Raw genomic sequence first — 22,714 nt, 5'->3', positions numbered from 1 at the left:
GTTCTTAGTACAGCGCGCCAACTGCTACATTCCTGCTCCCCGCACATGCGCACGCGCGCGCGCGGCTCAGCACATCTCACCGCTGGCATTGGTGCGCACGTAGATGATGTTGCTCTTGGCGCCGTGGTTTCGGCCCTCGTTGGAAGTGGTGAGCATGTAGGCCTTGACGAAGATGGCGTACTGCGTCCAGGGCTTGAGCCCCGCGAGCATCGCGCGCGGCTGGCTCTGCTGAGCCGTCTGGTTCGTCCCCTTGTTGGAGGGCAGAGAAGGCGGCTCGTGGTCCTGGAACATCCAGCTGTTGGAGCCGCACGCGTCCTGCCCCTCGTACTCCGTCACGTTCTGGTATATCCTGCGTGGTGTGCACCCCGAGGAGGAGAAGGGCAGCCGATGAGGGGGGAGGGGGGGCAACGGTTAAGGCAGTGGCCCGGCCAAGGACCGGTTTGGATATCGCTCGTCCCCGTGGCCAGGAATCGAATGCAGGTCGCCAGATTCCATTACACAACGCTAATATTGGCGGTGAGATATATCTAAACTGGTCCTGGGCACCTCCTGCACCAACCCGCACTGACCAGCATGGTAAAGTATGATCAAACAACGCAGTATGGAAAGGCCTTCAAACAGCAGTGGATGGAGAAGGGCTGTTAATCTATATACATTTTCTTGGTTAGATACGGGCTTGGAACATGGCTGTGGTGGAGCACTCTTTGTGTTGCACTGCAGCAGCGGTTAAACGTGGGCATGGCCGCCCAGCCGACGTCGCCCCGGGCGAGCCCCATCGACGTTCACGCCGAGGGCATGGCCGCCCCGCCCAACGAACGACCGCACATTGTCTCCCGATCGCCAGAGCTCGGCCGCGCACAACGGAATTGGCGCTTTCTGTAGCCGCAAATTCTGCGGCTCGTGCACAAGGCGCGAGGCCGGCGCCGACGGTCAACAAAGCCGGGGCCACTCTTCGCCGAAGGCAGACGGCGCTCGTCTGTCTTCAGCGAAGCAAAAGGGCGGTTTCAGTTGAAGATCTTTGAGTCTCGAGTCTGCGGCGGCGTTGTGACGCGACTTGAATGTGGGCGGCAGTGGGGTGCATAAGCCACGAATGAGAAGCTTGCTGGAAATTGAGTTAAAGTTTGTTATTTTTGTTAATGAAGGACGTATAAAATAGATGTTAAGTCACATGACCTGACACCAATGAGCGAGGCAGAGGTCACAGGACCCACAATTCGACATAGGTGGCTGCGCAGCATGCCCAAGTGCCTGTGCTCTTGCCACTGCAAGAAAGCAACCATCCTGCGCCTGGCCGAGTCGTAACGGTGCATTTGGGAATTTCGGACGGAATTCCAAGAGCAGGAATTCAAGACTAAAACTGTCATCGCGAGGCACTAAATGTCAACTCCTCCACGAGGTTCTCAGGATGTCTGGTATGCAGGCACGACACCGGGCACACCTCCCCCTCACCCACTCCCCCCACCGCCGCCACCCTCCCCAACACGTCATGCAACGACAAAAGGTTCCCACGATTCCACAGGAGCTCGAGTCACGATGCGGAATTCCTCCTGCGCCGGAAGCCTCAGGGGTCACGTTGGCTCAGCGACTTCCGGTCCAACTACGGCGACGGTGGTGGCTAACGCCAACGGATACGGAGGCACCGGTGCGGAGACCTTCGCGCCGCTGGCCGAGCGGCACCGACCGCCGTGTGAGCACGAGGAGAGGGCAACTCACGTCTCCTTGTAGTAGATGACGAATCCCAGGAGGTCCCGGTAATCCGGGGGCCGGTAGTTTGTCCACGTGGCTATGATCATGGTCTGGCTCGTCTTGAGGGTCGTCAGTTCCAGCAGAGTGCTCTCGCCTGAGACGCGGCGGCGGCGGTGGCGGCAGCGGTGCACGGCAAGCGCAGGGGGGTGGTAGCGGGGTTGGCGAGAGAAGGGAAACGTTTACTCGCGGAATGAGGAGCTCCCAACAGGAAGCATCGTTATCCTTCGACATTTCCTTGGTATCGTGAACAACAACAAAAATAAGTTGGCAAGGCAGCCCACTGATAAATGTGCAAAACACACCATCTTGCATTTAAAAAAGAAATCCACGTTTGGTGCGCAAGCCGATCACCGTGATGCTGTACGTACAATATTCGTACCAGTATTCAGCTTCACGTCAATGTTTTAACAATACCCCCGAGTATTGGCGTTGGCGAGTTGTGCGGTGAGTTGCGTAGGAATTGGTTGAGAAGATTTCTTAGTGTTCCTTAATTCATGTAAAACAGCCTTCCTACCCGTGCCTCACACAACCAGGGCGAAGTTGCGTTTATAACTTTTTAAATTATTTGAATTATCTCATGCCATGGAAGGGCTTTGATACCCTCGGCTCGTGTGTGGACAGGAACTCTGACATAGGCCAACAGGGTTTGCCACCTCTGAGGTACAACAAAAATCGTGGCATATCATGGGAAGAAGAATACCTCACAATACAGGAAGCAGGAAAATTACGTTGAAGTGCATCGTCTCGAGTGTTGTATTGTTACGCAAGTGACAATAACCGGAACTCGTAATGCCCTGCGAAGACTCACGGATTTTTCCAGGTTAGCTGCCTCAATAAGAGGATCATCCTGAGAAAACCAGGACAGGTGGCAACCCTACAGGCAAGTTAGGGTCCTTGTCTCTACACCTTGGTCTGAGGGTTGCCATGAAACCTGCGCCTCCCCCGAGGGAAGGGAGGGGGGGGAGCCGCAGTCCAGTACTCAAGGTTAAATTATTCAATAATGGATGACTTTCCGTGTGCCCAGCACAGGAAAGAGTTTAACTAGTGTCTAATCGCAGCGTATCGGTGATCAATGTACGAAGAACGGCATTCTGGTTCCCGTAAAAACAATGCGGTTGCAAGACGGCAAAATGGCAGGGTGGGTGGCACATTTGCCGCTTTGGTTCGAGCGTAGCGGCTTCCCCTCGTTAACGCTGCAGATGCGTTTACCAACAATGCGTGCAACCTGCTTCACAGTGCATGTCACAAGGTCCTGTGGCAAGAGGAGTCAAGGTGTGCCGTGCGTCACGGTCGCAAATTTAAACGCAACTTAATTTGGTAAAACCACGTCGCCAAGTCGCCCCCCCCCGTTTACTGGCAGGGTGCATTCGCCTGCGACACCGTCACACCTTTGTGATAGCTACATTAATGGCACGAATAACTAAATGTGCTAATCGAGTGAGGGCAGTGGGGGGTGGCTTGCGTACAGGAAGCCTGGTTTCCGTTGGTCTTTCCCGACATTTCGCTCTCGTCCTGACGGCCCCAGGTTCCCGTCTTGTTCGCCATCTGGTGGATCTCGGCGGGGCAAAGCTTGGGGTTGGAGTGAAAGAACATCTTGCCCCTCTCGATGGTCAGGCTGTGACGGTCCCAGTCCCAGAGCTGCTGGAGGTTTTGGTTGTCCAGGACGTAGAACGAGTAGTTTCTGTTTGCGGGAGAGAAAATGTCAAGACCAAAGAAACGCCGACGGGAAAACACCTCCACACCCACCGCTGCCGTTCACGCTGGCACGACAACGGAACGTTCCGCTTCAGACAATGGCTGGGAGTGCAGAGCCGGGCGGCACGCGGACGCGCCTCACCCCGTCTCGAGCGTCTCGCCCTTGATGAGGCGCAGGTTGCGGAAGAAGGAGAGCGAGATGAGCGCGTACGAGTGCTTGATCTTCACGTAGGCCGTCACCTCCTCGATGCGTCCCAGGTTCGCCTCCAGCTCGGCCGCGATGTTGTCTGCAGGAGAGACGGACGGAGGGGGGCAGACGAGGGGAGGGTGAGGCGGACGGACGGGGGAAAACGGATCGGGATGCGGAAGTTGGCAAGAGAGGAAGGAATTTTTGGCTGGCCATCGAACAAATACGGGCCACCGCATCGCGCGGCGCTTTCAGATGCGCTTCTGCGGCCGTCTGGAACGCTCTTCCTTCCGATAGTAGGAAGCCACTGGAGCTATGCACTTTTAAATCATCTAGATTGAAAACTCATTTCTTTAAAACTGCCTTTTGTGTTTAGCTTGTTGTCCCTCCCCCGCATGTCCGATTATCACGGTTGACTATGTATGGTACGAAAAACGTTTCGCATACATACATAATACATACATACAAACATACATTCATACATACATAATACATACATACAAACATACATACATACAAACATACATACAAGGCATGAACGTTTAAGAGAAGACCAGGGACAGAAAGACAGAGCCACCAATGGGAGGCAGGGAACCCAGGAAATGTCTTAATGCTTGTAAACATTTTCAGCGCTTTGAGGCCTTGTGCGAATTGCACTACAGAAAAGCGAGTTTATTTTTATAATCATCATTCACGATTTAAAGCCGTGGATATAATCAGCGAACTTGAGCAATGCATGCAAGTTATATTCTAACCATCGGACGTGCCAAACGATGAATATGGATCGTGTGTTGGTCGTTATTAATACACTGTGCAGACGGATCAAGTCAAATATTTAATTCCAGTGAGAAAATGGACTTCAACCAAACCACGACTTTGGCAGGATTCTGCTGTTTCTGCTGCGGGGTTCTGGTAAAATCCCCATTTGGAATTCAAGCCCTGGGCAATCGATTTTACACTGAAACCCAATCTTGACACCCAATTGTCTATCCACGGAAGGGACTGTCGCATGACATGCGGCGATGCGGATATGTTACCCGACTGCATTTGAATGTAAGTTGAACTTAGTATAGTAACGTAGCCAACCCTGCTAATTGGAAGTGCGGGGGAAGGACAACAAACTAAACGCAAAAAGCATTTCAAAAGAACTGAGTTTTCAATCTGAAATCGTAAAATGTGCAAAAAAATTACACTCGAGTAGTCAGACTATTTAATGAGGGTTCTTCAATTGGGATGTTTGGCCAATGCGTACGAATAATGTCTAGTATATAGGAGGAAGCTAGAGTAGCCAGAGAAAATCCCAGGATGAAGAGAACACTCAACTTGGTCCACACAGATGGGATCTGTGCTACCATGTCCTGGCCACCTCATAGCCCAGGGGGATTGCGGAGTCTCACAAATCTGCGTGACCCACCAACCCTTACCTCCAAAGCGCTGGACCGCAGGCAGCGGGCCACAAGATACAAAGGCCTATTGCTTAACCGGGAAAATAAAAACAGTACGGTAACAATGCCCCTTTGATGGCAGACTAAACCCATTTTCATGCCGGCGCTGTGTGTACCTGGTAGCACGTAGGGACGATTGCCACTGTGGGTCCCCCCTAGGGTAGACCGGCGGAGCTCAACAGAGCGGTCAAGATGCGATGTGACGCAGGGCGCTTTGAGATGCCGAGGCATTTAAGCGAGCGCCACTACACATGCAAATCCTTATCCTTCGTCGTTAAGATAAATGCGTTCTACAAACACGGCGGAGCGCTCTGTGAGCCTCCACCCGCTCAGCGAGCGCCGCGTCACCGCTGCGATGGACACTGTGATACGCACTGCCTCCTCGGATGTTGATGTCCAGGCTGCCATTGATGACGGTGCAGCCGTTGAGGTCTTGGGCGGCCGTTACGGAGTCGATGATCTTCTTGTTTACGTGGCACACCTTGGGGCAAAGCCCATCGCACTTTTTGCAGGTCATGCTATGGGGAAGAAGGACAGATGGGATATGCGGAGGGAGGGAGGGAGATTTGAGGTCATTTTGTGAGACTTCACTTGAACAGGAATTCAGTTCAATGACACGCAACAGAGTTATTATACCCAGTAACAATTGGTCAACGATGTTAATTTCATGAGGCTTTAATGAGTCAAAATTGCTCACTCATTAGTTTGTTGTCCTTCCCCTCGCACCTCCGATTAGCACAGTTGGCTAGGTACAGTGCGAAAGAAGTTCAACGTACACACGTACAAAGATGAGTCCAGCGGGGTAGGCGACACGGACGGCCGTAAAGCCTGACGGGTGTGTGTGTGTCTCCTTTACGAGACCGCGGAAAGTGGATCAGCGAAATATTGGATGTCATGCATTCAGCGTTGCGCAGCGCTGTGTCTTAGCAGCATGGCGAGTGACGACGTGAAACTAAACTCCAGTGTCATCATCATCACCACCGTCATCATCGTGATCGTAAATTGTCGCTCGCTAAACCTGACACTGTCACTCAGGTTCTCAACGCACGCTCAGACCGCAATCGAAATCTCCAGTGTTAAAAAATTGCTGATTTGGTGGTGAAAATTCCACACTGCATCCCACCGGTGGCGGCTGAAATAATAAAAATTGTAATGGCTCGTTAAAAGCTTGGACACCAAATGTCAGGTGGTGGAGGATCTTAACGGCACAAAATGTCATATTGCGTTGCCTAACCCCAGACGTCTGTTATGACTCTTGGGGCAGGTCCTGTTAGCGAGCAACCAGTAAGGGTGGCACGGCACACGACCGGGGGTGGTGTTGCCAGCACCACGCTTGGCCACCTATGTCTCCTCACTGCATGTGCTGACACACCATACCAGGTACTCGTTTAAGACTGAGTCGACCTAGAGGAGGCCCATAGTCGAGTGCTAACAACACCATCTCACTCCCAGTCGTTTGATTCACACACATGCATAGCACACCCATACCTATTTCATACAAACACATTCGAAATGTCAGTGACCTTTCCTATGATGTGCATTATTACCATGACATAAATCACCGCTGTTTTTGTTAAGCAGTAAACACGAACTATGTACAACTTGAAAAAAAAAAGAATGTCTCATGGGTCTCTACAAGCGCACTGAACGTTTGAACGTCTAAATCCAGGTGAGGTACAGACATCACAAGCAGACTTCAAAGAACCTAAAAATAACATTGGCGATAACAAAACACAAAAAATATCGCACCCCGAAGAGCCACGCCATGCTCTAGAGTTACTGACACCGGTGTTACGGGCACAATCGTGGCCTGCCCTGGATGTTCATGGTTTTCCATTCCTGTATTTTATGGCGGTAGTGGAAAAAACACTCATGCCTCGCCACAAGAACGTCCGGGGTTCGACTCCCGACTCAGGTTTGTGTGTTCTCTCTCCCTGTTCTTCGCGGGTTTTCTCCAGGTTCTCCGGTTTCCGTCCCTAGCTAAAAAAAACACTCCACTGCAATGTAACCGGTTTTGGCCAAACATTGCAGTGGTAAAAATTTATCTGCAAATTATTCAATTGGGTTTACACAAATATCAACATGGCACTCTACTGCGATAAGTTTGCAGCACCCTCCTGAAAAAGAGTCTAGAAACTCGGTGACGCTTTCCTGGGTGAACAAGCGGAATAGTAATGATCCCGTTGCTTGGTTGGTTATTCATTTCACAGCGCACGGTGTATCACCAAAACTCTCTCTAACCAAACGCATCCCCTGTGTCGGAACCAACAGTCAACCTTTGCTCGGTGGGAGGTCGCTGGTTCTCCTCTGCTGCCTCCATAGTCTGCAACTCTCTTAGCCCTGCCTGCTGTCAACTGCCCCTGTTCAAGTCCAGGATCAAGGCCTTTTATTAAAATCTCATCTCTCCCTGCGATTGACCGCCACTCTCTTACGATAAAACAAACATGCCCACTCGTTCTGCACAGCATCTTGAGATGCAGTCGCATTCAGCCCTTATATAAATTCACATTGGAGGGTATTGAACCAGTCTCACCTAGAAGCCTATGACCAACTGTGTCTCCATAAAATAAAAATGTGCTCATTGTTTCTGGACAGTGTCTTGAGATGTGGTTGCATTTAGACGCGATATAAATGGATGTTGTACATCAATGCATTGTGTTGCGTGCGATGGGAGCCTTTGTGGGTTTTTGTTGCCGTATACTTCACTCTGTCTTCTCGGCCCCGCTGGTGCTACCCTCCTGCCAAGCCCATAAACCCTGCTTCACCGATCGCTCGCTCTCCGCCAACCGTGCCGGCTGGCAAGGCCCCGGGGAGGTGGGCGCACGGAGCTACTCGGCGCGGGTACGCGCTTTCCGCGGGGCCTCGTGGCGAGTTTGCGTGTTCACGGTTAAAGCCTCTCGGGAAACCAGCGACTCGCGTTCCCTCCTGCGGTTGGCTCGGTCACAGAGGGCCGGCCGCGTTTTTTGCCGCGTTACACAAATGGCAAACAGACATCCCGGGGGTGAAGTTCGCGGAGCAAAGGGCACCGCGGACGGCACCCTCACCCGGTGGTGACCTCCAGCGAGTCGCCCCCGCACACGTGCGGCGCGCGTGCTCCGAGCGGTGTTTTTTGTAACATTCAAGACGTCGGGGTTTTAACGCTCCTACCGTCTCCAGGCCTCTAATGAAAGTTTTACGGCTTTTAACGACGTATTACGCGGCCGTTCGGCGAGGACTCGTAAAATAAATATTTTTACACGATTGATTTACATCGTTTTTCTTCATCCGACTGCTGTTTTGGTGCTCGAAAGTAGTACAGTGGAATTAAAATATTAAACTCCTCGGGTGGCTGAGTAACCCCTTGCACTTTCGCTTGTGTGCAGAGAAGAAGTGAATGCCGAGTAGGGGGCCCTGGTTGTGGAGATTGGTGGCAGGGTGGGCACTCAGTGCCTGTCTCAAAGCTCTCTCTGCACAACGGTTCCCATAGAAAATTGCCGGTGTTATGAATAAGACAAGTTCTGTGGATGCCAACACCGATAAATGAAAACAATATTTTTACAACATTTAATTGAATTCGGGGGAAGGAGGTTTCTTCCCCCGACACCTCTTTGTCGTGCTTTGTCACACGGCATAAAGAAGCGAGAATCTACGCAGGAGCGGAACGCAACGGAGAGAGGTCGAGGGGGCATCCGAGGCAGGGAGATGGTGGGCGCTGGGTCGTCCGGGTGCGTCTGGGCGCCGCTCCCACCCCACGCAAGACTGCGACGGGCTTGTGTCAAGAGAAAGATGTATACGGTCGCCCGGAATGTATTAATGCATTTGTGAAATGTATCAAATAAAAGATCACGCATCGGGCTATGCTGGGAATGTGCAGTGCGCAATCGGCCAGGGCAGCCTGATGAGGCTGCCCGGCTCGCCAGAACAAATACTCAGCACGCGATGGGAGAACGGAGGACGGCGGTCAAGCACAAACGATAGCAGTTGCATTTCGGTGGACTCTTCCACGCGGCAGCAGATGGTGCCAGGGGAAATACAAAGGCGAGATTTATTTATCGATACCTCGCTAACAAAACAGGGAGGAATCAGAGAAAAAGCACCGCGGTAAAAAAAAAAACCTCGGCTCTCCGTGCCCCTCTCAAACCTCTCCTCTCCGCACTGCGGTACCCCTGCCCGCAAGGGAAGCGCGTGACGTTATGAACGAGTGGGACGGGCGCCATCGCCCGACGCGTAAAAATGACGGTGTGAAGCTGTGGAGTGCGTGGCCGTGTTCTGGTTACTCCGCCCGTACCCATCGTCTGGAAAACCTGGGGGTATTTGCCGGCGAGAGAGCACGGCGGCTGTGGGTAAACACGAGGCACAGCGCAGGTGGCTCCGCCCGTCCCGCGCTCGCCGCAGCGCCATCTATTTATAGCGGCACAGGAAGCTTTTCACGCCGTCAATCGATGGTCCGTGCACGCCATGTCCTTTATCGGTGATTATCATCGGCTGTGACACAGTGCAAAAAAAACACACAAAACGTTTCCTATTCCAAAATTAAATAAACAGCCGAGCTAATTCATCGACTCGGGAGGCTCCGTGAAAAACACAAGTGCAGCACCGCCGCCAGTGTGTTTTGATGTCCGTCGAAAAGCGTTAAAGCACCGTGTGTTTGCTGCGTCTCGGAGACGCATTTACGAGTGCCCAGGGAGCAAAACGTAAACATGCAACGCGCTCTCGAGCGTTCTAACCGATGCACCCACCGAGTTGGCCATTCAACGTGGCTTCTGCGGATCGAACCTGTTACCCGGGGGACGCTGCAGCAACGTGGCTCTGCCATCGAGGTTTTCCAGAGAGAAGGTGGGCCCGGGTGGCTCAGGGGTCAGCGACACCGAACCGGCATCGTTGAGACCCTGGGTTTGGGTATTAGCCCCCAATGACTTCACCAAATGTATTCAAGTGGAGTGAATTGAAGGTCCCCCAGCTCAGTCACCATGACCGCACACAAAAAATACTCGATAACAGATTGTTTTTTCACCTCATGTGGCCAACTTCCAGGACACACACATGAAAGCGCAGTGTGAATAAGAGGTCACTTTGGAAGAGACCTTAGAAGTAGTTCGGTCACGTTTCCTTCCACAGTCCGAGTCAGCTCCGGATGGACACGTTCTCTCTCGTGGCACGACGTTTGACTGGTTTTTTGTTTTGTATGTTTGAGGGGCGGCACTCAGTGCCCATCTCGAACCTCTCCTCCTCTGCACCGCGGCTTCTCCCCTGGCCCGTAGGGGGAATCGCGTGACGTTACAAAAAACCAACACCGACGCGTAAAAAAACGACGGGCCTGAAGCTGCACGAGCGCGGCGGTGTTCCCGTTACTCCGCGAGTACCCAAAAGAGAAGAGAGAGAGAAGGTGTGGTGGTGGAGTTGGGGGGAGCGACGGGCGGAACACGCACCTGCTCTCGTCCGTCATGTAGCCGGAGGGGCAGCCCGTGACGCACTCCCCGTCGTGGATCACGTACTCGGCGCAGATTTTGTCGCCCCGGCACTTGCGGTTCTCCTCGCGGCAGAACTCGAAGCTCACGCACCGCCAGTTTTTGAAGCGGTACGTGCCCAAGGGGCAGGTGGCCACGCACTCCACGGGGCCCGTGCCCTGGTACGCGCTCGGACCCTGGCCTTGGGTGCCCGGAGAGCTGGTGACGGCGCCGGCGGAGGCGGCGGCCGTGGCGGGCCAGTGGAAGAAGTGGCGGCAGGAGGTGCAGGCGGTGGGGTCGTTGGGGCGGTAGCAGCCGCCCAGGCACTCCATGTGGCAGCACCCGCCGCCGTTGGCGCAGGCACGCCGCCCGCAGTCCGACCGGCAATCTGCTCGCAACGGAACGGCGGACACGGGGGAGGAGGGGGGAAGAGCCGTCGTTAGTGACGTCGTCGCCACTGCTCGGAGAACGTGCAACAGGAGCATCAATGTCATCGTCGCCTCCATCATTATCACCGTTATTCATTTTAACATCTCAAGGACAAACTAAAGGTGTGTCCGTGCCAGAGAGGACGTTCACCACAAAGATGGAGTGATGAAAACAGCTCGTGTGCAAGTGGCTTGTGGAGGTCTTCGTTCAGCATTTGATGGATGATGGCTGATAATGATGACGGTCACACGTATGTCCCCTCTCTTTTGTTGGGAATTCATGGCGCTGCGAGATAGTTACGCATGATCCTGCGTGGTCCAAACTTTGGCATATACACCTTCATCAAATAAGTGGTAAATTAACAATCGCCACTTATGATCGCCGCCGTCGGGAGTCGTTGACCTGCGACAAGCGAGCGGCGGTGCACGCTGGGAAGGCGGTGCAGCCACGCCAGCGACGCGCAGGAACTCATCGCACAAGCGCTCATGCAGCGCCAATCGGCAGAAAGCCGGCGGTGAAATGCCAGTTGGCATTACAGGCTCCGTGCCACGGAGGCGACAGGAAAAAAACAACAGAAATCGATTGGCTTAACAGTTTGCCAGCAAAAACGTAGGCTCGCCAGGTGCAAATCCACGCACGGTAATTGAGCGAGGGCGACTTAGGAAGACTCGTCTACGAGCCAGGCAAAGGTGACACGAAGCCTGCTAGCCTGCTGGTTTGTTTTCAAGTGGCAGCACCACGGACCAGCAGCTCGGCCGCCCCTCCGCGCCAGGGCCGAGCAATGGGCGAGGAGCGCCACGCAACTTGACGAGAGAGCAACCTGCTCGTGCTCGCTCGCACACGCAGGCAGGCAAGGCACGTACGCACGCAACGTACGTACGCACGCACCGGTAATCAGTTTACAGCCCAAGCCGCTTAGGGGGGTTTCGTGGTGGGGGGGGGGGGGGGGGTTACGTGTTGTTGTTTTTGCGCGCGTTGTTAATAAAATTAATAAATTAATTGAAACGCCCAACACAGGAGAGAAAGAGAGAGAGGGAGAAGAGTTGCAGCAACGCAAACCGCTGCTGCCTGGGCGCAATATGCCAGGAATGCTGCCGGGCGGGCGGGCGGCTGCGGCACAACAATCCTGCCACCCCACTCCGCCGCCGCCGTTCGTTCGTCAACTCAAACGAGCAAATTTAATCGGGGAGGGGGGGGGGGGAGGCGTGGGGTTTTCTGGGCCGCAAGCAACTCCGCGACGGTGTCACGCCTCTCAAGCGGCACGCTTTTTGGGAGCGCTTGAAAAGTGTTGACATGCGCCCGAGCTGATAAAACGACGTCAGTTTGCAACAGCACCAAATTCGGGCCTCCGTGGTCAGTCAGTCGGTCGGTCAGTCAGTCAGTCAGTCAGTCGGTCAGTCGCTTTAAATAAACAGCATGAGTGAGGCCTCGCTTCGACGTTCTTAGATCCAATTTCAAATTCCAAAAGTTAAAGAGTGATAAACACGGCCGCTCGGAGGCACAAACAACGCTCGGCGTCGAAGGAATGCCACGCTCGTCGCGGTTCACGTCGCGAATGCGTGCCCTCGTGCACGCACGCACGGGGCAGCCGGAGCAAAAACACACCCAGTCGGCTCAGGCATGATCACACGCTGTCACACACGCTCACACTCACTCAGTCTCTCTCACACACTCTCTCACAATCACTCACTCTCACACGCTCGCTCACACGCTCACGTGCTCACACTCTCACACGCTCGCTCACACGCTCACGTGCTCACACTCTCTCACACGCTCACACTCACTCTCTCTCACACGCTTGCTCACACGCTCACACTCTCTCTCACACGCTCGCTCACACGCTCCCATGCACGCTCTTACGCTCGTTCGCTCCCATGCATGCAATATAAGCATTCCACCACAGACAGCGTCACCCACGCGCCAATTCAGCGATCTACTACCGGTGGACGATGCGGGTGCCGGGAGGTGACGCGTGAAAAACGATCGGCATAAACGTGGCGTCAATTATCAGCATGGCCCGCGAGCGGCGGTGTTGTGACGGCACTGGCTCGTTCGCCCACTCACCCCCCCCCCCCCTGGCACGCCGGCCCGGCGCGCAGCACCCAAGGCCGTGACGACCCGCGGTTTGCGCAAAATTTTGGCGAAGCGAACGTCGACACTGCTGCACGGCACGGGCACGGTCGGCGGTTTTGTTTTTTACGTGGACGACCGGCCGAGGCAGGGGGGCGCAGAGTGACGAGACAAAGAGAATCATCGCAGGAAGCTGGCACCACCCCAGCTGGTGCAACCGAATACCACGGCCACGCTGACGGGAGGCTGTCACGAGCGCCACTTACGGTTCACAGAAAATAAATGGGTGACGTAAGAAAATACTTTTGGGCTGGAGGTTGGGCCAGCCTAAGGCATATACAGTAATTGAAGCGGGGAGCTAAGTTTAGGTTTTTGACGCGTTCAAAGTCTTTATTTAAAGCCTGGTGAGTATCCTGGTGACATGCAAAATAACTTTGAAAAGGTAGGCCTTGTTGATGACTTACAGAGTTTGGCAACTTACAGAGTTTGGCAAATCTAAATTATGGATTGTTTCATTTTTGCATATGGCCATGTTCATTTATTGATCGTCTGTATGTGAATGTCATCGAATCTGTCATTGATTATTGCACTATTTAATATTGTTACTTATCAAATTTGAGGTCAATGGTCACTAGATTATATATTCCCTGTGCTGCCACTTGAATATGCATCACAGTTATAAAAGAGACAAAAAACATTCAAGGGAAAAAAATTACCTTTAACAGCTCTATATATTTTTGGTATTCGTATTTTGCAGAAGTAAAGTTTATTTGCTGTAATGCCACGGTCGTTGTCGTCTTTGGATGGTTCATCCAAAGCCTCATCACTGCGTTTAGAGTTACAAAGCCTCCCATACGTGCAGGTACACGCGCGTGGCGAAATCACTTCAACCATTATAATACACACGGTGTAATTGGGTTTCGAGAATATGGGAGTTGATATTCCCGTTTCTTATTATAAATGCAGGGCGCATCACGACCACTACTCGTATTGTGCATATGTTGAACTTATTTCGCACCGTAAGTAAACAACCGCGGGGAATAAAATAGTTAACAACGGGAGACGCACACGAGCCCCGGGAAAACAGCATCAAGCACCAACCTGCCGCCAATTTATCTCCCAAAGTCCACCCAGAGGGCATTGCGTATTGAGCGATTAAAAGCGCCCAGGTCGTTTCACGCATTCTCATTCTGCCGAGCCGGGCGGCCAGGGGCTCGCGTCACGGCTGCCAAAGCGGGAAAAGCAACTGGGCTTGAGATCCCGACGGCTTCTTCTGCAGAGACGGCGAACACTCGGCCATTCATGCGGGGCGGAAGTGGCAAAGTGGGGGAGAAAAAAAAACACAAGCCGCGACAAGGCGGCCTGTGAAAGATTTACAGGTTATCGTCACAGGGAGGGAGAGAAGAGCGGAGGGGAGGGGAGGGAGGGAACCAGCCACAGGCGCTGGGCAAGGCCAAGGCTAAACAACAGGAAATTAAGAACCACAGGGCGACCCGCAAACAGCGTGAGTCACTCCATGGTACGTGGCGACGTGGCAGGCAGGTGACAAACAGCACCCAGCACACCTGGTGACTCACCTGGCTCGGTGCCAACGCCCCTCGCCGTGTGATTTCCCCCCCCTGCCACCCCCCCCCACCCTCGGCTCGTGGAGGGGGGGGGGACGCGAACTCCGCTCATCCTCGCAACAGCGGGTTTTGGCTGCTAGCCATCGAACAAAGACGCTCACCACATCGCGCACTTTCAGATGCGCTTCCGCAGCCATCTGGAACACACTTTTCCAACTAGACTGAAAAGAAATGTATTTAGAACTCCTTTTTGTGTTTAGTTCAATGCCTTTCCCCCCGCACTTCTGATTAGCTCGGTGGCTACATACGGTGCCAAAGAAGTTCTACAAACATACAGCAGCGGAGATGCTTCCGGTTAGGCGCCGGCTCCTTAGCTCGTTTACTTCACGGCTGACTGTGGCGAGCACGACGCCGATTGCGGCGACGCTGGTTTACAAGCGGGCACGGGCCGCAGCCCGATGGGTTTGTCCCGAATGAGAACGATTCCGGCCACCACGGCGATGTCTACGTCTCACAAGAGCGGATAGATACCTCCCGCTGTCAATAAGTAGAGATCTGAAACTGGGATTAGTTTATCGTTGGGCTTTTACAATTATCACCAAGCTTGTCTTGAGTTTTCTCGCCCTCCGCAAGCTCTAACCTCACATTTAGAAGAGGACTCGGCTCACCAATTGTTTGTTCATGAGATCCTGATACTGTATTCTGAGGTTTTTTCGGAAAAGTCACGTAGGTAAAAGCCGCACCGAACCTTACAATAATAATATCCAGGGGCCTGCCTTCGCTCCTCCCACCCTCATCCAGTATATATACAAGAACTGTTTTCTTGAAATTTCTCTTACTTGATACAGCTATCGTGCTGTGACGGTTCCACCTGAAGACGGAAGCTTGTGTTGCCTACCGAAACGTCGTGATTTTTATTTTATTTTACTTTTATTAATTTAAAATTTTTACCTACGTGACTTTACCAAAAAAACCTAAGAATATGAATCCTTGCAGTCACAAAAGCTTCACATCTATCCTGATACTGCTCGTGTGTGAAACAATATTCTCTGTGCCTGCCATTTAAAAACGAGTCCTTCCCATTGGGGCTTCCAATGGGATATTGAATTCACAACAAGGACAATTAAATTATATTTCCCATTGTTATTTACTTGTCTTGATCCCTCTAGCGTTCACCGTCAATGAACGTGACCCACGTCTCCAGTGGACTGAAAAGTCTCAATGGGATCTCACCTGGTTTTAAATACAGCACTGTGTTTTATTGCTATTTAGTTTTCCTCGTTTGTTTTCTTAGTCCTCCTTTCTGGGCTCACCGTTATTTTTGTACAAGTACCGAGTGCTGGCGATGGTCTGACAGCTCTTGTGAAACAGGACTCTTTGTAAACAAACAGGGTTTTAGTACTCACGTTAAACCCAGCTTCCTTAGTTGGCCACCAATGCCAGGGCAGAGGTAAAATAAGTGTTGCTCAAACTCAGGCTGCTCGCTGCCCCTTGTACACAGCTCTGCGTCATCTCATCCGATCCACCAGCTTGCCTTTTACATTTGAGTGAACAAGGGGGTATATTAATTTCATAGAGAGAGGCTAAGTCATAGATATCTATGTGAGTCTGAGTATCCGTATGGGAATATGGGTCTCTGTGCGAGTCTATGGGTCTTCCGTGCAAGTCATTACAGTCCTAGAATGTAGATTCACGTTGCATCTGAATGCAACCGCATCTCAAGATTCTGTGCAGAAACAGTGGGCACATTTATTTTACGGAGAGAAAGGCAGTAGTCAGTCATAGGCAGAGGGGAAAAGGAATTTATTGAGTCTGGACTTGAACAGGGCAGTGAATTGACAGCAGCAGAAGAGAATGAGCGACCTCCCACTGAAGAAAGGTTGACTGGGGAAAGTCTTGGTCTCTGCGGCGGAAAGCGTATAGAGGGTAGCGAGTTGAAAATAGGAGAGGGAGTAGTGTGTGTAGAGGAGAGTGAGTTGCGAGGTAGGAGAGTGCGTAGAGGTGAGTATGGTGAAATGACGGGAGAGGTAGCAGAGTACATGGGAGTAGAGTGGGATGGTAGGCAAGTATCGTCTCCCCAATGTTTTTTGGCCGTGCAACTGGCGACTGGGCCACGGCTCTCAAATGACATCGTACCCCAATGTCAATGGGGGGCAGCAGTAAACACTCTGCAGGTAGAGCCCCGCCGTGTGTGGGCCCACGCGCAGCGGCGATCGCAGAGACAAGAAGAGCAGCAACAACAACAACAACACTGTCCCTGCAGGTCCACTGGAGATAACCAGCACCCCCCACTGCACTACCAGCCCGAGATAATCATAATCACCATGGCACATGTTGCTGACTCGCTGTGCTGTGTCCCGGTTTCATGTTCCAAATTAACCATGTGCACTTAATAAGCGACGCTCTCCGAGAATCAACAGAGTCCCCTTGTAAACGGCATCAACGGAGCCCGGCGATGCTGCCCCTTCATAGCAATATTGATGACATTACTGCGTTGTTGTTATTATTGTGATCGTGACGATGATTAGGGGTGCTACAAATGTACCCACGCAGCAGTCCCCCCAGAGTCCAAACGTTGCGTGAAATCATTAAAACGGGGCTAAATAATTTAGAACGCTAAAGTCGCATGGTCTGTAACGTTTACCTTACACCGGCTAATGTCCCTTAAAGATTACCAGGGCTGGAACGATCTACCAATGACATCCATTAAGATGGATGCATTAACCAAATGATATAGGTATCAAATGGCTTAACCGAGAATCTATTTTGGTTACGTAAATACACCGACCAGCAAATGTAAGTGTTCTCCTAATTTTATGTGAATGCGTAAACCAACAGGGTACGGCACGTACGGGACGAGTTGTACAAAGTTAGACGTAAAATACGGCGTGCGTGAACGAATGATGAACATGGTACAGTCCACACAGTACTCAACAGGCAGTACACACAAGCTATGACGGTGGACATATTTGTCATTAAACATTTTCTCGAAAGAAAATTCAGGGGCAATGAGTTGTGTTTTAATCCATTGTTGCGATGAATTGTCATAAAACTCTGAACAAAAAATACGTTAAAATCTGAACATATAAAAAAAAACTTATCAAGAAATGAACATCCATCACTTCATGGAGTCGCTAGGACCGTCCACGTGACTACAACAGAGCTGAACCGAGGCCCTCTGTGGCGTGCGCTGCAGCAGCAGCAGCCTGCGCTCGCTCGTGAGCCTTGCTCAGCGCGCATCTCCCGAGTGACCGTCGTCGCCCACCACGGGGAACACGGCAGAGCGTGTCGCCGCGCAAAACGATCACATTGCCTCCCGGTTTGGGAGAGCAAATTGGATACCGCTTGAGTGAGGCCTGTTCAGCGCTCACATTCGTACTGCGGTATTCTATTTATTTTATTTTATACCTACGTGACTTTACCGAAAGAACCAAAGAGTATATACATTCTATTTACGGCTGGCGGTACAAGACACCGGGCAATGTTAAACGAGGCTTTCAAATTCGGACGACCACAAACAACGAGGCTGCGTCGCCTGCATCGCCTGTGTCGCACACGTGAGGCGCGCGTGGGCGTCTTTGCCGAAGGCGAGCGCTGTTTGCGCCGCGGCCGGGCCTTTGAAGGCGACCCGAGATGTATTTTTGAAAGGAGCCGGAGGGGCTAAGAGGCGCGTCACGATGCGTAAAGAGCTATTTATCGTAGCGCTGACCCCGGCATCCCGGCGAGAGCACGGGCGAGAGCGCGCTCACCACACCACTGTTTACATTTCTCAACTGTAGATCTACAAAAGTGCCATGCCCCGCTGGAAAAAACACATCTCTTTTGGAGTGGGGATTGTATGGAAGGGGAAGGCTTAGGAGCAGGAGGGTGTGTGTTGGGATGAGATGGAATTTGGGGGGGGGAGGGCGGGGGGCCCAGGGTCTGCTGAATTTGAGTTTGTGATCAACAAGGAGCGGTGTCAGCCGCCGCCAGCCAATTCTTTAGTTTACACTCTCATTTTCTAGCGCCTCGTTTAGATATTGTCCTTTGTTTGCTCGTCTCATTCGTACAGCTTTTGGTTGCTTCCATTATCCTGAATGTTGACATTAACGCAAATAATGTTCATGGATTGAGTCCCGCACGCAACTCGATACGCGCATTGTGAGCCCTAAGAATCGAGACTTTGACGGTTCAGCGCTGCGTCGCGACGCCCCAAAAGAACGCGGGAGCGGGTCAACGAGCCGACGTGCCCGCTAGGAAATGGCCCTCAATGTGGGTCCTCGCCTGGTACAATAAAAACATAGTTTAGTGGTTTTAATGTTTCCTCACCTATCACACCTTGGCGGCTACACGGGCATAAACGCGGCGAGTACTTGGACGGGACACCCCGAGGGCCTGCCATGTGTCATAGGTATGCGGTTGCAGGCCGGCAGTGCCACCTGCTTGTAAACGGGGTGCGAGTGTTACCACCGGCACGTGTGTGAGGATTTTCTCCGGTTTCTCCGATTTCCTCCCCACATGCAGCCAAAACACTCATTTGCGAAGAACTGACCAAACATCCCAGGCAAGCTGCTGATGAAAAGCCTTGAAACTCACTCGAGCCTTACTGGATAACCAACCAGGATTGATCATCGCCACTATTATATTAGTAGTACTGCTGTCTCTCCATTTCCGCCTGTCGTTGGCGAGCGAGCGAGCCAGGGGGCAGCCGAGTGTCCAGAACGTGGCGCCGCATTCCAGGGTAGCCATGACGCCATGATAACCTTCAAACCGCAACGCGCGTGTGGGCCCTGCCGTAGTAGCACTGGCCTCCAGACCAGCCCTCCACCTTCCACTGCACCCTCGCCACTCCCCCCCAGCACCCGCTCACCCCAGAGGCCGAAACCAAATGACCTGTATGGCATGCGCAGCCACAAAAAAACAAGTACAGGGTCTCCCGCCGGAGAAAGAGCCACCCGTCCCATCAGCCCAGTGTTTCTCCACTCCAGTCCTCATCGGCCCCCCACCCAGCCCTAACCCCCCCCCACACCACTTTCGCGCTCCCGATCACTGATATTTTTTCTACCCATACGCAAATGAAGTCGCCAACGCACACACCACACGCGCCTGATGGATGGTGGTCACGAAAAGCTGTACCCGTGGGGGGTTGCGAGAACAGACTAGAGTTGAGAGAACACCGACCTCGCGGCTATTCGGTATCGGCGCCGACACCGACGCTTGGCGGCCCTGCCGAAATGTGGCTCCGACTCTGAGAGCCCGTTCGTAACAAAGTTGGCAAGACAGTTTGTGAAGGGGAGCCTCCTCCATTTCGTTGAGAGGGGAGCTGACCAAACAAACGCGCGTACAAATAGCCAGGCATATGAAGAGCGAGGGCTTATGCCCACGTGCTCACTTTCTTGTGCATGTTTTAACACAACAAATATTTTTCTAAGTATTTTTCTGCCAATCTTGCCAAATTTTTTTTATCAAGATCTGGCGAGCTTTGTGGCGAGTTCCGTAGCAGTTCGTTTTTAGGGATGTTGCGGTTTTCATGTAAAGTGTCTCCTACGTATTTCCCCAACTTGTTTACTAAAGCAGCCTGCGAGCCATTTTAAAAATGAAACGGGCAATCAAAGCCAGCCGCAACTTTTCTGAAAACATCTTCACACTCTGTGCGGCTCTCGTCAGTAAATAAATGCTATTTATAAATATTTATTTGTTCACATATTCATTTCCGGACGTCACCCTCGCCTGCACCAGGCCCACTTCAGGCCTCTCAGGTGGCGCCGGGCCTCGCGATCAAGACACTTAAACTCTTGACCGGCTTAAAATTCCAGGTCAGTTTTCATATTTTCCCCTTAAATTAAAAAATCGTAAACCTCTTTATCCATCCGCAACTCTTAATCCCACGCACTGCAGAACAAACGCAGGCGGGATTAAGTCAAGGTGCTACGTGGCAACTGTAAACGCGACGAAACTATGGCGAAGGTGGCGCGACGTGGCGACGACGGAGGGGAGCAGGTGCGGAAGCCACAGCATTGCAGTTGAAGGCGAGTTCACCGTTGGCTTTTTATCTCCCAAGACAAAACAACACCCCCCCCACCGTCACGGAAATCACAGCGAAGGCTTTTCTGCACGTTTCAAGTCACGTTACGGCCGCCTCCTCAAGGGCGCCGTGCGAGCAGAAAAAACAGGCATAAAAAAAAACACCGACCGCCACCACGTGCTAAATTGCGTTGGCTAAACAAAAACAATTGTCGTACGTTTCCAACAAGAAGCGAGAGACATTCAGTGGCCGTGACAACACACCGAATATTTGCTCCTAGTTTTAGAATCTGAAATCCACCGAGGCGGCGGCGGCGGCGGCGTCCACCGAGCTTGTTTACCGAGCACTCCTGCACTGTCCGAGAGTGGAGGCAAGTCACCCACTCGCTGTGGTTGTTCGTTTTTCCCCCATCGCAGCCTCACCATTCCCCAGCTCAACCCCAGCAGTTTCGGGCAGCCTCTCAGATCAGACAGGCAAGTTACGCGAATCAGGATGTCCATGTCATCCTCATTAAAAATGCAGATATAATCATTAGTTCCGATCACAAAGTGTCCTCTTACTTGGGCACAGTGCATCAAGCAATTAGCACTGTAATTCAAATAGAAATCATTAGTCCCCCTTTCCTGACAAGGTAAGAACGCTCTTCAAACACGACGGTGATGGGAGTACTCAAGAACGATTTTTTCCCCCTTCCACACAATAATGGTGAAGGTACATTGTTTGTTACATTTTTTTTGACGATTAAAATATTTGACCTGGATAATCCCTTGAGAGGGGAACACCTCGTTTGCAGGGGTGTCCAATGGTCAAACCATCGAATGATTACATAAACAAGCCACACATACTACTGATAAAAGCACCTTCAAAATTAACAGCCCATATCAGCAGAGTAACATGGTTCGCATTTGGGGCCCCGGTGCAAGGAATGCAATGGGCCCCTTCCCCCAGTTCGACTCCCCCCCCCCCCCACTGCTTCGTAACCCGGCACCTGCACCCCTCGGGGCCCGTGGGTCCCCGGTGCAATCGCACCGCCTGCTCCCCCGATAGCCACTCACCCCGCTGCCCAATATGCATCGGCGGGCAGATAACGACGCCGTTGACTGCGCGGTAGCCTCAACGGCGCAAGCGGAGCTGCCAACACGGCGATCTGCGCTAACAGATGCGACGGGGGCCCGTCGCGGGTTGAAGGGGCCACGCGCGGCCGCGGAGAGAAAAGCGTGGCGGGCCGGGGGAAGAAAAAAAAATACCGCAGCGCGAGGAGGCGAGCGCACGCAACGTAAACAAGGGGCCAGCACGGGGGCACTTGGGTTAGCGAACCTTGGACCAGGAGACCGCGGCGGTGGCGGCGGCGGTGCCCCCGACCAGCCGCCACGTCCACCCAACGCACCGCCGCTCGCATTCGTACTGTGCCACCTGCATCAAGTAGCGCTTTTGTCGCTCCGCTGCTGGAGGAGAACCTCCCACGCACCCCGCGGGTCGCGCCAGTTAATTGACCGCACTCTGCCGTGCCGGTCGGCGCACGGGTTGCTGGGGGCAGGGAGAGTAGATACGGGAGCATAGAAGTACAGCGCAACGATGGATTGGACTGGAAAGCCTTCTGCTGACCACCACGTGGCACGGCCCCAAGGACCGCCTCTGACCACCCAGTCCTGCGTGAGCAAGTTGGGGGATTTCCATTCACGAGAGGTTTGACCTCGCGTCGGAAGAAACCAAAGGACAGAGACAAAACCCATGACCATCGCGCACGAGGGAGTGGCACCCAGCGCTGCTGACATCCATCCAAGCACGAATCGGGCTCAATCCTGGCTCACCCTGAGAGGGGTCACAGGCCGCTTAGTCAACAAGTCGGGGAAACATTACGTCTGTCCACCCATACGTTCAAGACACTTCTCATGTTTACATGAAAACTACAGAACCTCTAAACCAACTGCTACACATTTCAGCCGCACAGCTTGCCAACATCAATGCTTCGATCTTGATGGCGTTTTGCCGTGCGTTTGTATACAGCAGTCTAGACGCATGAATTTATGCACGGATGCGTGCATGTATAACGGATGATGCTGGTGTGCACTCATGCATATATTTAATGTACTTATTATACACAGGTGGCTTGGCGGGAGTGCGAGCGGCTCACAATCGGAAGGCGA

At 52.6% G+C, this 22,714-nt stretch overlaps 1 protein-coding gene across 1 annotated transcript in view; it reads right to left on the bottom strand.

The window, feature by feature from the left end:
* LOC133354143 (insulin-like growth factor 1 receptor) overlaps positions 1-22,714 on the bottom strand; it is a 119,235-nt gene that overhangs the window by 21,537 nt on the left and 74,984 nt on the right. Inside the window, 6 exon segments of the mRNA XM_061570748.1 lie at positions 81-349; positions 1,714-1,840; positions 3,213-3,427; positions 3,584-3,728; positions 5,449-5,591; positions 10,482-10,887. Of these exon segments, the coding sequence (XP_061426732.1) occupies positions 81-349; positions 1,714-1,840; positions 3,213-3,427; positions 3,584-3,728; positions 5,449-5,591; positions 10,482-10,887 (1,305 nt within the window).

The sequence above is a fragment of the Lethenteron reissneri genome, chromosome 46, assembly GCF_015708825.2.
Source record: "Lethenteron reissneri isolate LAM-NWPU_2019-01 chromosome 46, ASM1570882v1, whole genome shotgun sequence".
Lineage (NCBI taxonomy): Eukaryota > Metazoa > Chordata > Hyperoartia > Petromyzontiformes > Petromyzontidae > Lethenteron > Lethenteron reissneri.
The sequence above is the reverse complement of the archived record's forward strand: the minus strand, read 5'-3'. Positions and strand labels throughout refer to the sequence as shown.